This window comes from Wyeomyia smithii, chromosome 3 (genome assembly GCF_029784165.1).
Source record: "Wyeomyia smithii strain HCP4-BCI-WySm-NY-G18 chromosome 3, ASM2978416v1, whole genome shotgun sequence".
NCBI classification, from domain to species: Eukaryota; Metazoa; Arthropoda; class Insecta; order Diptera; family Culicidae; genus Wyeomyia; species Wyeomyia smithii.
Window position 1 is genome coordinate 50,472,346 of NC_073696.1, and position 16,557 is coordinate 50,488,902.

General features: G+C 39.7%; 2 protein-coding genes across 2 annotated transcripts; one reads left to right on the forward strand and one right to left on the reverse strand.

The window, feature by feature from the left end:
• Positions 1 to 10,780: 10,780 nt before the first annotated feature.
• Positions 10,781 to 12,127, reverse strand: LOC129730996 (protein cornichon). Its single transcript, XM_055690684.1, has 5 exons — positions 11,989 to 12,127; positions 11,746 to 11,931; positions 11,569 to 11,681; positions 11,364 to 11,507; positions 10,781 to 11,290 (listed from the first exon to the last, which is right to left on the reverse strand). The coding sequence occupies exons 2-5, from the start codon at positions 11,893 to 11,895 to the stop codon at positions 11,263 to 11,265; spliced, it is 435 nt and encodes a 144-aa protein (XP_055546659.1). The 5' UTR covers positions 11,896 to 11,931; positions 11,989 to 12,127; the 3' UTR covers positions 10,781 to 11,262.
• A 310-nt stretch (positions 12,128 to 12,437) lies between these two features.
• LOC129730995 (SET and MYND domain-containing protein 4) lies at positions 12,438 to 16,193 on the forward strand. The gene is made up of 8 exons (XM_055690683.1): positions 12,438 to 12,673; positions 12,925 to 13,343; positions 13,403 to 13,496; positions 13,551 to 13,727; positions 13,784 to 14,111; positions 14,172 to 14,684; positions 14,743 to 14,911; positions 14,992 to 16,193. Exons 1-8 carry the CDS (start codon positions 12,549 to 12,551, stop codon positions 15,390 to 15,392), a joined length of 2,226 nt encoding a protein of 741 aa, XP_055546658.1. The 5' UTR covers positions 12,438 to 12,548; the 3' UTR covers positions 15,393 to 16,193.
• The last annotated feature ends 364 nt before the right edge of the window (positions 16,194 to 16,557 follow it).

A 16,557-nucleotide genomic window follows, 5' to 3' on the forward strand; every position in this document is an offset into this window, starting at 1 on the left:
CTTTGCGCCTCGTCTTTGCAGGGTAGCTATTCTAGCTAGATGGTTCTTAGCACCCAACTTACAAAGACTCCAAGCGCTCGCAAGTCCTCCTCGAGCATTGTTCACGGCCCATGCCTGCAGAGGGCGACCGGTCTTACAAGCGTTCTATACAGAATACATTTGATGTGGAGACACAGGTTTTGCGACCTTTGTTTTTATGGAACCAATAGTAGGCACGACTACCCGAGCAGGAGTAAATATCATTATAATATCACAACCAGATATGGGAAATACACCTCATTTTGATCTTAATATGGTTTACATAGTTGGTAAAATAACAAAAAATAATACCAAAATATTGTTCCTTCAAGACTATATGAATAACAAACTTGATATTTCAATAACAAACCAAGAATTTGCATTAAAAATCACGAAAAAAACCGATTCAGATATTTTCAACTTATTGAACACTGAATGCATAACTGATACATTATAAATAATCAATATCGAACTATTTTCACTTAAAAACTTACTTTCAATCAGATATTTTAAAATCATCTCAAACATCTCATTGAAGGCATAGCGAGATATGATATCAAAATTTTATGACATTTTCATATGCACGTTTGAAACGTGAATATCTTTCGAATAACACGATCAGTCCTCATAACTAAATATGTTATTGATAAGTTATGATTTTGTTATGCTCTCCTGCCCGGGTACCTCCGATAACACGCCTTCTAATCTCCCAGTTGGTATCATTGTTCTCAGTTACCAGAATGCCACACGAACTCGTCGATTACCTCGAACTCATCCCCTTCGATTGTTACTGTGTTACGTAGTCGTGTCCTGTCGTGCTCGGACCCGCCCACAAGCATATACTTTGTTTTGGGCGTATTAATCTTTAATTCGATCCTATCTACTTCATGTTTCAGTCGGGTATACTGGTCTGCCATCGTCTCAAATTTTTTTCCGGCAATATCCACGCCATCCACAAAGCAGATAAATTGACCTGATCTATTGAAAATCTTGCCCCGCATTTTAAACCCCGCCCTTTTCATAACATTAGGCAGAAAAGACCATCGAAGTCCCCTGTGGGACTCGAAGAAGTTCGACGTTCCACCCGAAATCCTTCACATTCTCCATCGTAGCCCTAATCAGTCTTGTCAACTTCCCCGGAAAGTCGTTTACGTCAAAGATTTTCCATAACTCTTGTCGGTTTATCGGGTGAGCCGCATACGGGCTTGAAAATCGAAGCAAAGATGGTGTTTAGGGACTCTAAGCTCGTGGCACTTTTGGAGGATCTGCTGAAGAGTGAAGTCGTAGACCGTTTTTTCATGAAGCCGGCCTGGTAACTTCCATCCAAATCTGCTGGCTAATGGGGACAGGCGGTGGAAGATGACCTGGGAAAACCCTTTCTGAATCTTTCTTTTCTTGTAGATGGCGCAGATAACCCCTTCTTTCACCATCTCCGGTAGCTGTTCTGTCTACCAGATCTCGACGGTCAACCGGTGTAGCCAATTTGTCCGGGCCCATTTATATAAGTTCCGCTCCGGTGGCGTCCTTTCCGGCAGATTTGTTGTTCTTAAACTGTCGGATCGCATCCTTAACTTCCTTATTGTTGGGAGTGGCACATCTTCGTCGTTCGTTGTACCGACAACGTCTCCTCCGCTTCTGTTGTGGTCTTCTGCTGGTACGCCATTCGATGTTCATTGTAGTGCTGCTGCCACCTTTTGATCACCTCACGATCATTCGTCAAAATGCGTCCATCCTTATCCCTACATAATTCGACTTGTGGGACACAGCCTCTACGGGATGCGTTGCAGAATTCATCGGACATGATTGCCGCTGCGCGTGAGCAAAAGTCGAACTAAGTTATACACTGTTAATATGATGTATATTTAACGTCAAAATCAACTGACGATAAGGCCAAGACATGACTACTGAAAGGTGAAACAATTTTTTTCAGTATCCATTTGGACGACTTTATGGTGCTGCCATCCGAAAAATGATAATAACGTGTACGAATGTTTAGTTCTCAAACATGAAACTTTCCGGAAGAATCAATAATTATCGGCGCATCATTTAAGATTAAGCGTACCATCAGAACTTCCTGATAGCCTCTATGAGCACGTTCTACAGCCGAGTTTTCCACTCTTGCCGAGGTTAATAAAGCAAAAATCGGATATCCCGGTGAACCTAATCATGGGTCTGGAACCTGGTTTGCGACATATCAAACTTTCAGTTTCGGTAGAATGAGACCTGAAAATAAATATAATTCCTCAATATAAACCCCCACTCTGACAGCCAACTGCACACTTTTCTTTCGTATTTTGAAGTGCAAAAAATATGGCAACAGCATTAAGTGCAAAAAACTGCTACACCATTTTCATATACAATCTTGAACAGCTTAACGATCGATGACGGACTATGCACGATAAATCGGTTTTGCTCATAGTGACAATTTTATGAGAATTTAAGTTATCAGATGGCAGCACTAACCGTCGGAAATCGGTCGTGTTCAAAATGTATGGAAAATATGGAAGTTAGGTATCTTGTTCTAGTTATCTTTGGTCTTTGGTAGAATTTTCGCGTTTTGCGTGTTCGGTGCAGCTGATTCAGTTCTTCGTATCCCTCCTCTACCTGGCAGCGCTGCGTTTTTCGATATTGGACTGCCGGCATTCGTTAAACCACTCGTTACGTCGATTCGGTGGCACGTGTTCCAGCGTTCCAGCGATCATCTAGAGAGGCTTCTTCAGGCTCCCCCTTTCCTGGCAACCCAGCTTCGATCGATGACGCGTACTGTGCTATGCCGTCGTGTTAGTGGATAGTTTTTGGCGTATCTTAACCATCACTGGGTAGTGGTCCAAATCGCTGCTGGCGTCTTGATGTGCTCTGACGTCGATAACGTGCCGACCATCTATCAAAACGTGGTCGATTTGTATTTTATTTGGTGATCTCCAGGTGAATCTATGGTGAAGGCTTTACTGGAAGAAGGTACTACGTATGACCAAGTTTTTGGAAGTGGCAAAGTCGATTAGTCTGAGGATATTTTCATTTTCATGATGATTTTGACATCATGTTTTAAGCAGCAGGTATTCATTAAGCAGGTGGTATTCACTTTCCAACTGCGCGTAAAATTCGTCTTTGTCGTCACTTCCGGGGTGTGGGCTATGCACGTTAATAATACTAATGTTGAAGAGACGGCCTTAAATCATCGAACTGCATATTCTAGGACTGATCGGTCACCACCCGATCACTCGCTTCTGCATCTCGCCCATCACTGAAAATGTGCTTCCATAACTCTTGTAGATGGTATGTTATCGCTCAACCTGCCAGAAGGGCAGGCTGTTAAAAGAAAGCCCCAAGTCCCTGGTCGTTCCTCTGGGGACTTCCGGGGTGGGGACGGTTTTCTTGTCGGCTGCACTCGGCGTCAAAGTAATCTGCGACACTAGCGCGATGTTAGCGGGGCCGGCCCTTCATTGACACCAATGGCACGAAGGTTATACCAACGGGTCCTAGCACGTGGACACACGAAAGCTCTCTTAGAGTCGTGCATATGAGGGTTAGGATTACCAATTCTAATTTTCCATACCTGACTCGTTCGTACTGCACAGCGTATATGGAATCACTTAAATTAATTCTAACTACTGCACACTACTCTAGCGTATTTATATACGTTAACTTTTTCTCTCCGGTATACTTTTCAGTTCGACGTACTTGTCTGAAGTGGACGTCGCTGCAATCTTGCAGGAAGGACGAGCCGACTTTTTTTTATTTTCTAGCTATCTTAGCCACTGAACTGGAGTTTTTGCGTTCTATTGTTTGGCCGTGTAGAGTTCTGGAGCGTATGTTGCACCGCGAGCCCTATTTAAATTAGCCGTTACATTTTTGTTTATTTCTAACTACTTATTTACTAACTACATTCAAAACATAGGTGATAATGAATAACTATGAATTCTATCGCACACCCAACCTATTTCGGCATTAAATTCATCTCGAACGCTACTATACTGCGCCTCAGTGCATGAAACGCAATCTCCCTACATGGGTATTATAGGGTAAAGGTTCGGAACGGTAACAGGTATGACCATTCCTGTACGTAAGCACCATCGTCCCTTTCCAGCATACCTCCTGCAGCGTTACGATGTTGAACTTGCGGGTCTTAATTCCTCGGAGTATTAAAAAAATCATTTAGATTTGGTGGCATAATCTTGAACTATTCTTCCAATGCTACTCATCATGTTGTGAACACTCTGTTGGCTAACCTGAGCGGACATTTTGTTCCACCATTTGTTTATTTTTATCAATTACTCAATATTTCTGAATTGGGCGGAGTTGAAAGCATTCTGTTCTTTTCGAAGAAATCCACTTTATCAGACACTTCTGATTTATTCATTTGGAATCCACAGGCTTAGTTACAAAAGCCTGAGTTTTCTGTTCGCAAGCTTAATTAGGGATCATTTTTTAGTTTTGTTTTTTTTCTGGCCTTTAGAAGGGTTTTTCGGCCTTTCTAAGCCCATTTTGGGATTAGACAGTGCAACTTTTTTTTGCCTTGGCTTCTATGTATGATTTTTTCATGTATTTTGACGCAAAAACAAATTCCCCCGAGTTTGAACACATTTCACCCTAGGGGGTAACAGTGGCGCCATTTTGAATTTTTAAGAAATCGGAAATTTTCGATGTTTTTTCGACTTTCAAACAAAATGGCGTCGTAAAAACATCGAAAATTTCCGATTTCTCAAAAATTCAAAATGGCGCCACTGTTGACCCTCAAGGTGAAATGTGTTTAAACTCGGGGGAATTTGTTTTTGCGCCAAAATACATGAAAAAAACATATATAGAAGCCAAGGCAGAAGAAAAAGTTCATTTTTGTTGCACTCTGTTATTTTTTATTTCGGCTTTTTCTGGTCTTTAGAAAGATTTTCGGTCATTCTGAGCTTAATTTGTGATCATATCCAATTTAGTTTTTTTTTGCCTTCAGCAGGAGTTTTCGGGCATTCTGAGGTTAATTTGGGATCATTTTCCGTTTCGGCCTTTCCTGGCCATTAGAAGGGTTTTTGGACCATTCTGAGTTTAATTTGGGATTATTGTTTATTTCGGCTTGCCCTGGTCTTTAGAAGGAGTTTTCGGGCATTCTGAGCTGAATTATGGATCATTTTCTGTATTGGCATTTTCTGGCCTTTAGAAGGAGTTTACGGCGATTCTGAGCTTAATTATGGATCATTTTCTGGTTCGGCCTTTTCTGGCCTTTAGAAAAGTATTCTGGCCATTCTGAGCTCAACTCTGGATCATTTTTTATTTCTGCCTGTTCTGGCATTCAGAAGAGATTTTCGGCCATTCTGAGCTTAGATTGAGATCATTTTATATTTTGGCTTTTTCTGGCCTTTGGAAGGGGGTTTCAGTCATTCTGAGGTCATTTTGGGATCATTTTCTGTTTCGTTTTCCTTCTGGCGTTTAGGAGGGGTTTTCGGCCATTCTGAGCTAAATTTGGGATAATTTTCTATTTTGGCCTGTTGGAGGAATTTTCGGTTATTTTAAGCTTAATTTGGGATCATTCTTTACTTATCGGCCTCTTTTCGGTCTTTAGAAGGGGTTTTCGACCATTCTGAGCTCGATTTGGGAATGTTTTTTATGTTAGCTTTTTCTGTCCCTTAAGGATATTAAGCTATTCTGAGCTCAATTTAGGATCGTTTTCTATTTTACCTTTATCTGGCTTTTAAAAGGGTTTTGTTTGCAATTCTGAGCCTAATTTGGAATCATTTGCTAAATCGGCTTTTCTGGACTTCAGAAGATTTTTTTTGCAATTCTGAGTTTAATTTAGTATAATTTTCTATTTTGGTCTTTTCTGGCCTTTATAAGGGGTTTTAGGCAATTCTGAGCTTAGTTTTGGATTGCATTTTGTCTCGGGCTTTTCTGGCCTTTAGAAGGTTTTTTTTTGGAAATTCTCTATTTAATTTGATATCTTTTTTAGTTCGGCATTTTCCGGCCTTTAGGAGGGGTTTCGGCCATTTTGAGCTCGTTTTGAGATTATTATTTCTTCTATCTTATTCTGGCCTTGAGAGAGGGGTTTTAGGCTATTCTAAGCTTAATTTAGGGTCATTTTCTACTCTGGCTTCTTCTGGTCTTAATGAGAAATTTTCGATCATTCTGAGCTTAATTTGGGATCATATTTTATTTATCGGCCTTTAGAAGGGTTTTATGGCCATCCTGAGCATAATTTGGGATTATTTTCTATTTTGACTTTTTCTGACCTGTAGAAAGGGGTTTTTGGCAATTATGTGTTTAATTTGGGATCTTTTTCTGGCTCAACATTTTCTGGCCTTCAGAAGGATTTTCGGCCATTTTGAGCTCGATTCGGGATTATTTTGACGTTGGACTAACGTCTATATCGAAGTTAGGCACCTGAATTTGAAAATCTAGTAATTCAACCGGGGAAAACCAGGGAAAAGTGGTCAGGTTTTGAGCGCTTATATATCAGTCATTTCTTTTCAGAATTTCGAGGTTTTGGCATCAACCGATCAGAAATTCTTTTACGGTTGAATTTATGTAACAAAAATAACCTATTGTTCGAGATACACTATTGAAAAATTGATAAATCACATCGATTGTCTAAATCATACCGAGCAACCAATCACCACCTCTCTTCACAAGCGCAGTCGACACTAACGGATACAACCGATCTGACTTTGTAAACAGTCTCACAGCTTTCAACCAATAACGAGCTCGCTTTCGGTAGCTGCAACAGGTGTTTCAACACCGTTTTAAAATGCTTCTTTTATCATTACCACTGAACAGATTCTAAACACCAATGGCTTGATTGATAGGGGAAATATTGCGCAAGATTGTCATATAATAATTTAAATATGTTTTCGATACTAAACTAGTTAAAAGTTATGTTAAAAGTCGTGCACATTCAACCAATCACAAGCTCGCTTCTTGTTTGCTCGCGGATGGATTTTTACTTTGGGCTATATAATAGCCTGTGTCGTCTCATAGCAGTCATCAGTTAACAAGTGAAAGGCCACCAGGCCGGTCTTGTATAATCAGCAGCGGTGGCTGATTCCAGCGGCCAAACTGAGCTGCAGCAGAACCAGAGCGGTGGTATCAGGCAGCAGCGGCGGAGGTAGTGGGAAGCTGCATTTCTTCATTCAGTTCGGTGCTCCTTCGATCTGAGTTGGACCCCACCAGCGGTAATTCAATTCAGATATCGTTGGGTGAAAACGTTGGGTGTGTGTGCAGTGTGCACATATAGCGTATGTGCATCTGTATTGCTATGACATTTGCGATGATAGGGATGGCGCTGTTGCGTGTGTATGGCTAGCTATAGCGTGTGTAAGACACTAGCATGTGTAGCATATTATGGCTATTGCGTGTATATCTTCAGCGTGTGTACGGATAGTTATAGCTTGTGTGTGGATAGCTGCTGCGTGTGTAATGATTAGTTATAGCGTATGTATGGATAGTAATAGCACATGGTTGGATAGCTTATGCGTGTGTATAGATAGTTGTATCGGATGTATGGAAAGGAATAGCGTATGTATGGATAGCTATAGCTACAGCGTGTTCTTTTGAGTATCATAAGTTATTGGTAAAAAGAGTTGCAAGTTTTCTCAATGAGCATTCATTAAATTTTCGTTTTTGTTTCTCGGTGCGCGGTTTTGATTTTGTTTCTCGCACACAGAGAAAGAAACAAACTTGTCGCTATCGTGAAAAATAACAAATCAATTAGAAATGCTCTAAATCACAACTGAAGAAGTTAAGATATTTCCCTGTCACTCGCCCAAACCTTGATAACAACTACCGAAAAACGTGTGATTGAGCTCTTGCTATATTGAGTTATTGAACCAAACGTTTTTTTTTTTTCAAATACATGAAGTTATATGCTGGGCTGGAACTAACCTAGCATGAGTTTTATCGATTAAATGTCAAACAATTTTCAAATTTAAAATTTTCGATTGAATCGTTCTGGGCTCCAATTTCAGATAGTTTCGTAAAGTTTGCTTTTTGCTTAGATAGGAAAATTTTACCAATTCGCTCAATTAAATGATTGTCTTGGTAGTGCAGCAAACAAAGGGTTGATTCGAATATGTATGAAATGACAGCGATTGAATAAAAGATATCCATTCTTTTAGTATATATTATTATTTATAACGTTTTAACGTCTCAGCATCCAGAAATGCACTGTTAGATAAAATTGCAGCAAATACTAGAGTTGCAATTCTCTCTATTATTTGTTTTAATGGAATATAAGAATACCGTAGTCCAACGTCATGCGGTCGTGTCTTGAATACCACCCTCCTACTTTTTTTATTTTGGCTTATTCTGGTCTGTAGAAGGGGTTTTAGGTTATTCAGAGTTGAATTTGGGATCGTTTTCTATTTTAGTTATTTCTGGTCTGTAAAAGGGGTTTTAGGCAACTCTAAGCCTAATTAGGGATTATTTTCTATCTCGGCCTTTGAAGGTTTTTTGGCTATTCTGAGCTAAATTCAGGATCATTTTTTACTTCGGTCTTTTCTGGCCTTTAAAAGAGTTTTCCGGCCATTCTGAACTTTTTCTGGCCTCTAGAAGGGGGTTTCGGCCATTCTGAGCTTAATTTGGGCTTATTTTCATTTCGGCCTTTTCTGGCCTTCGAAAGGGATTTTCGGCCATTCTGAGCCTAATTTGGGGATCATTTTTTATTTTGGCCTTTTCTAGCCTTTAAAAGGGGTTTTCGGCCATTCCGAGCTCAATTTGGGACCATTTTCTATTCTAGCCTTTTCGAGCCTTTGAAAGGATTTTTCGGCCATTCTGAGCTCAATTTCAGCCTTTCCTGGCCTTTAAAACGATTTTTTGGCAATTCTGAGCTCAATTTGGGATCATTTTCAATTTGCTCGTTTTTAGCCTTTAGAAGGGATTTTTGGCAATTCTAAGCTCAATTTGGGATCATTTTCTATTTCAGCCTTTCCTGGCCTTAAGAACGATTTTTTGGCAGTTTTGAGCTAAATTTTTTAGCCTTTAGAAGGGATTTTCGGCAATTCTAAGCTCAATTTGGGCTCATTTTCTATTTCGGCCTTTTCTAACTTTTAGAAGGGGTTATCCGCCATGCTAAGCTCAATTTAGGGTCATTATCTATATTAGCTTTTCCGGGCTTTGGAAGAGATTTCAGGCTATTCTGAGCTTTTTTTCCTGTATGGAATCCCTCACTGCAACCAGAACCGTTGATCTATTATGAGATATGCACGGGTGTATGCTGTATCTCGCACTTCTATCATTAGTAATACCGCTACGACTTCGTAGCACATCTGACCAGAGCTGCGAATTTTCACTGTCAGCAACAGAATATCAGTTGAAATTGAAGGCTGTGAATATCAATCTCAGCACGAACGAGCTGGGAATGAAATTACTTTCGGGTTCAATCGGTTGACAGTGGTGAATAATACTGACTACTGCGATTTCGCACGCGCTGTGTTGTTTTGGCGATGTTTATGTGTTTGAGAATATAGATGCTCATTTACTTCATCGGCTCTATGCATTGGCTTGGCACAGATCAACTGTATTCAACATGTTTCTAGACAATACCTTTTTTTCACTGACATGATTTTCAATGAGAATTGACACGGGTGGCACTCAATTTCAGTCTCAATCTGAGAGATTGAAATTGCTGTTGTGTGATATTCATTTTGTAGTTTCGAATTTTCGCAGCTCTGCATCTGACTTATGAACGTTAAATTCTAGATTATATAAATTGATATGAGATTTGGCCCAGAAACGTATAAGGGGCCATCCACATAACACGTGGACAGCTTTGGGGGGGGGGGGGGTTGGCTAATGTCCACGGTCCATACAATTTTTTAAAAATTTATATGGGCAGTTGTCCACGGATGGGGAAGGGGGGGGGGTCAAAATCGTTAAAAATCTGTCCACGTGGTATGTGTATGGCCCCTAATCCACTTCAAACACCATTTTAAAATCCAAGATGGCGTCTTCCGGTTTCTGGAAAATAACGCAAAGTATGGACTTCCTCACTGCGACCAGAATCGTTAATCTATTGTGAGATATGCCCGGGTGTCTCCTGTATCCAGCACTTCTATTATTAGCAATACCGCTATTGAGAAGTGCCATGCTTATTATTATTACTTTTTTATCAGTGCTTGTGTAATGTGCTACCCTTCCTTCAACACGCTTACTGTTCTCCTATACCGAGCATCCTTCTTCCTGCCAAATATCGCCAATTATAATTCCCTGGGGAAGTTTCGTCGTGCGTCCTCCTGGCCAAATTTATTGATAGGAGGAACTTATTTTTGTTAAGAGGAAGTCACGCAAAGGTATCGAAGATTTCACCGTAAAGGAAGGGTAACTTGTGGAGAGCCTGAGAATAAACCCATGCTTAAAAGTCCTTTTTGACATCGAATGGCCTGATTCTACTAAGATTCGAACCCACGACCATCCGCTTGACAAAGCGGACTCTATAACCTTGTGGCTACGCAGCTGGAACATAGTGAATATACGACCTATTTCCATTTATTTCATCTTGTCTAATGAGAATCAAATTTGCGACTCTCACAGTTTCGGATTTTTTTAAAATTCAAAGTCATCTCTTTACAAAAATGGAACATGGTAACTTCTTTCAAGTATGTATATAAAAAAACGTAAGCTAGATGTACCAGGTAAGAAGTTGTTAATTTGACGGGGAAAATCTAATAAAGTATATTATTAATCAGCCTTATGGATTATCGCATGTTTCTAGAAGCACTTCTGGACGATTCAGAGAGAATTATTTGCCAATTGATCATTTTCAAACTAAAGTAAGAACAAGAGCTTCCGGAGAATCTTTCCTGTAAGATACAGTTTTATTTGACATTCTTTACAATCCACTAAAACATAACTGTGCAAATGCCCATATCCCCTTCCCGCGCACGTTTATGATCAACAGATGCGAAAGTTGTTTGGATCATGAAAATAACTTACAAACGAAAACGAATTTAGTCAATAGCTTTTATGAATCGAGCAAAGATACGAAATGATGAAAACGAAATGAAATGATTAAAAGCGAAAGTTTCAATCCGTTACCAACTGTTATAGCAGCCGAATTTAAAGAAACATTATTCGTAATGGTTTCAGAAACTAGACTAGGATGGATTCGTGTTAATGTTCCATCGTTGGTCGGTGTTTTGCGTGTGTGTGTGTGTGCAGCTTATTCTATCTATCGTTTTAGGCTAATTTCACTTTATCTACAGCTTAACAGCGAAAAAGTTTGATTGACTCATTGAGTAGTTGTTCATTAAATGGCCACCGGATCATTTAGGAGGAAATGAGTGAATAGATCATGCTGGAAATAAGATAAGGATCAGTTGTAATGTCGACGTCTTCTCAAGTGGAAAGAGTGACGGTTGCTTACGTACCCGTACAGGTAGTAGAAGAATGATAATAAATAAACTGCCAATTTTATCCAGCCTTCCCGTTGGCATTTATTTAGTACGTCAGAATTCATGATGCTCGTTGGATCGTACAGACCTGGTCCCGACATGACCGGACGGTTTTTGTATCTGTTGTTCGATTGCGTATTTTGCATTTGCTCTCATTAGGGAAATAAACTTGGAAACTTACCTCCATATATGATACGCAATAAGAGGGACGTTTATTACTAACGAGAACCATTCTCCGGCAAACAGGAACAGTAGATTGAACAGGACGTGTAGGGCGTATTCCGGCAGAACCAACTGAAGATGTAGAATGATGATTGAATGAGATTAGTTTTCTATAAGTTACTCTAGAATAACTTACCGGATTCAGTGAGTTACACTGATCGATAGGGTTCTTGTAATCTGTCTTTAGTTCGTCAAAAGCGATAACATGAAATATTGAGAAAAATATCAGAAATGCATCGATTATTAGTGCCACAATGTAGCTGAACGCCGAAAAATTGAAAGCCATTCTCCCGGGCAGGAAATTTACAACTCGACGCTGCTCCTGAAAATGAGTTTTATTTGATAAGATACACACTTAAAGAACGAATAAGAGTCTCACCTAGTTCGTTAATTTCTAATTAATTTTTAATGCGTCGACGATGCCGCATTTACAGAGGAATCCACAATGGTAATGCACAGTTTTCCACCAATAACAAAACCGTATGACAGAAGTCGAACAAAAGTCGGTGTGTGTGATAAAAATGGATAAAATTGCTGCTACCAGAGATGCCAGATGTTATTGAAACTTGTCAGAAACTGCTTGAAAAATAGAGCTCATAAAGACAAAACAAGCACAAATTGGCACACATTTTGAAAATGCCTGCGTGAATTTGAGAAGAATCGAACGAAAATCTTCACGCAATCTGTAAAACTTTCAATAACTGCATTTCTTTGCTCTTGCAGACAAATGTTCACATTCGCTGACAAATATGTACATCTGGTATCTCTGGCCATCCACTTCGTATAAAAACAACGGGGGACTACCCGCTGACTGACAGTTGAGTGCATGATTTTCGCAACCCACAGCCAGGCAGGATTTGTTTTTATTGATGTACAGTGAAAAATCACTCGCTGCGGTTTGATTCCTCTGTCGTGTTCAAAGCCGTAAATTGCGAAACAATGGAAAATGGATGGGATTCGATGGTGTCTCGAATTGTGCGAGTGTACAACCTCATCAGTACTGTTCCCAAATTTCAGGGTGAGGTGGAAACTGTCCGGAAAATGCAGTCCATTCCCGAGGTTAGGTAAGCTAGATTTTCGCTGGACACTGCTTGGCTGTGTAGTATTTATACATGAGAAAGTACCGTTCGGGGTTTGCAGGTGGTACAGATAGAGAAAAGGTTGAGACGGGTTTCATCCTTTCTAACCAGTTTTGTTCTTGATTCATTTTAGTTTATTGAACTAAAAAGTTTTGTTATGATATACTCATAAAAAATCGATTTTATTTTGCATTATTTTTGTTTTTTTTTTTCAAATTTCAACTCGTGGCATCCAGGAAAGCTTGCCGGTCGTGGCTGAAAAAGTTGCCCAACGTGCGCGGCAATGACGAGGAGAAGTCACACTTGTATCGGGAGAATGGAAACGAAATTTTCCGGGGGCGAAAAAGTCCCCATGTCGCACTGGAGGCGTACAGTAAGGCGATTTTTGCCGCTCCCCGGGGGTCGGCCTCTTTAGCGATGGCGCACGCAAACCGTGCCATAGTATTGATGAGTTTGAAACGATTTAAAGAGGCGTACGAAGATTGCCAGTTGGCTCTAGAGGGTGCCTATCCGGAGGAAAACAGGCTGCGGGTGTTGTTTCGGCAGGCTGAATGTGCCCTGCAAATTCGGGATCGTGATGGACTCGAGAAAACGTTAGACGAAATTGGCAAGGTTTCAGACGAGCAAGAGTTGGCCACTTTTGAGGCAGAAAGATGTAATAGTATTTGACCAATGGTTTTAAAAAGAGTTCTAATTGATACGTCTATTTTTCAGATAAAAGGCTGCAACAGCTTGCAGGGATGATCGCTATAACGGAAATACCACAAGATAACACCGATTCGGAATTCGTCCTGCCACAGATGGAAGAGTAAGTAAGCATATTTTTGTGTGTTCTAACTATCCGTATTTCGTTTTGTTATAGGAAATCATCCGAAGAGGTTGGAAGGTATATGGTTGCAAAAGAAGTTATCCGAAAGGATTCGCCCATCGTGCAGGAAAAGGCAGCTTCATTCGTTCCTGTGTATGATCCGAGGGGTCGCTCAGAGCTACCCCCATTTGACTGTCAGTGTTGCGGCGATGTGAACGTCATTCCATTTCCGTAAATTATAGCGTATTAATTATGATAAGTTTTAATCGACGGGTTTTCGTTTTCAGATGTTCTACTTGTGGAAGAGCATGTTACTGTAGTCTAGCGTGTCGCCAAGAACATTTTTCTGTCCATCAATACGAGTGTCCCGGATATACGAAGCACCTGTGGTACCTTATTGGTATAGCGCACTTAGGAGTTCGAAGCTTCCTAGATGGGTTTGAAAGTAGTATGCAAAGGCTGGACAATCTGGATGAATGTACGCCGGATGTACTGTTTCAAAAAATGCTTGAAATTTCGGAAGCGCAACGAGATCATTATCATTATGGCAAAGTGTTCAGGCTAGTGACAAACTTCGAAAGGATGTCACTATCCGATGTTATACAGTATTCTCTGGTATTTTGAGAAGGATATGATTTTAATATTTAATTATTAACTGAATGTTTTTTCTTGTAGACCGCCTACATGCTGGCGATATATCTAAGTGAGTCAACCGATTTCTTCAAAAATTTAGGGAACAAATCCTCTTTGCTGTCAAAAGACGATTGGATCCTTTACGTTGGCAGTGTAATTTTCCGACACATTGGCCAACTAGTGTGCAATGGACATGCGATAAGCGAGTTGAGAGGAGGTATTGCCTCGGAAAACAATTGTTTGGAGTTCGATAGCTTCAACATACGAGCGGGATTTCTTCATCGCTACTATGAGAGCTCACGTGTGTTCACAGGGATATTCCCTCAAGTTAGCATGTTTAACCATTCGTGTGAACCAAATATTCGAAATACTTTTAATAAAAATACGCTCACAGTGTATGCAACGCGAGATATCGAATCGGGTGAGGAAATATTCAACTGCTATGGGCCAAATTGTAAACTGATGAACAAACTGGAGCGTAATTTGGCACTTCGGCAGCAATATTGCTTCGAATGTCGGTGCACTCGTTGTGCATCTGGTAAGGACGATGTATATGTAAGTGTGATCATGTAGCCTGCGATAATGTGATTTTAACTACAATTTATATATTCAGGAGCAATACGAACTATTTAAGTGCCCGTTTTCCAAATGCTCAAAAAAGTTTATGGTTAAGCAAAATGTAGATCCGTTCGAAAAGGACATCAAATGTCCCTTGTGTAAGCGAATTATCGACTGTTCTTGTTTCCAACTCATCGCCAGTGGAATGTCAAGCGAACAAGAAAGTATGTATAAATATTTAAATATTTATACATAATATTTAACTATTTACTTCCGATATTAACAAAAAGTTTTATGTTTTTAGGCTGCTACGAGGACTTTGAGGACGCGATGAATGCGTACAACAAGTGCGCTCTGGTACTTTCCCAGTACCACGAAACGAAGATAACTCTTGCTCACATGATTTTTATACAGTATCTGCCATTCTCCGGGCTGGATGAGAGATGTTTGAAGGCACTAAAAACACTCGCACAGGAGTTTGTACAAATCCGCGAGCACCGTTTCGGTAAAATGAGTCCAGAGTACGTCGTGGGATGTTTCTATCTGATGGATTTACTGGTGATCGAGTCCAAATGCGAGGGAGAGTTCGAGCTGGATACCGAATCGTCGGCAATAATGGATAATTTCAAAAAAGCAATCGAAATATTCGGAACTAGCACTAGGGGCAAAATTCTTCACTATCTTAAAACTCACATCACACTTTAAGCTAGAATTTTGAGTGTATTTTTAATTGGAAAAAATGTGGTGTTCGAATAGGTCTGTTAAGGCGTTTTTTTATCAAAATTTTAAAACTATAGTTTTTGAACAAAGAAGCTAAAAAGCTGCATTATTAGATTCGAAAATATTTATATTGATATTAACGGATTGAAGTTTAGACCCCCAAATGCTAGCCTAGTTTTGCAACAGAACAAATAAATAGCGAATATTCCTAATTGAAAACATATTCAAACTTAACGTAGTAGCATTCATCGGAATGTATGACTTGTAATGAAATTTCGTGTACGATATTCGTTTGGCTTAATGTACCTTATGCAGATAATTAGTGTTTCGTACATTCGTACATAGAGAATAAACATTATATTTATTCAATCGCCCAAAAAGTACTATAAGCACGCCATTCCAGTTTGGCACGACAAGAATGACATAACATGGACGTATTGCGTTCCAATTTACCCAAACGTTGGCAACAAAAAGAAAAGATTAGAAAAGCTGCATAAATTACCGAAGTCATCATTCTAACATTTTTTTTAAATCCGAGACAGTGTACCAACAAGTTTGCGTGAAATCCTTTAATACAAAAACTTTTTTTGCATGAAAAAATCGTTGGTCATGACTTGTCGCCATTATTAACTGTATGTATAACGGAGCGTACTCCTCTATAACAAATGAAGTTTAGACAGTAGGGCACATTACTCGAAATGCATTAAGTTACCTTGTTGACTATTTTGCTCAGTACCTTAGTAGTTCTCTTGATCAGTAATGAAATTGTGCAATTTATCCAGTGAACTCATTTCAATGATTTACGCCGAAATATTCCTCTTATACTGCTGATTCTCACTGACGTAATCGCCGGAATCATCAGTTTCCCAGGTAACTGTAAGAATTGCTGCTGTGGGTAGAGTGGCTGTTAGGTGAGGTGACTGGGAATATTTCTTCAAACTTCCAACAAAACTTTTATTAAAATTTATAAGCGAAAATCTCAATTGTATCGATCTTCTTCAACTCACTGTGTTTTCACAGAATCCCCCTGTTTAAATTCTACCCGATAATGATTAGCAAATTGAAGTTACATCTAGATATTTTTGCGATAATATTCAGTACATCGCAGCGCGTTGTGCAGGAAATTCTTATCAGTGGAAAAATGACTAAG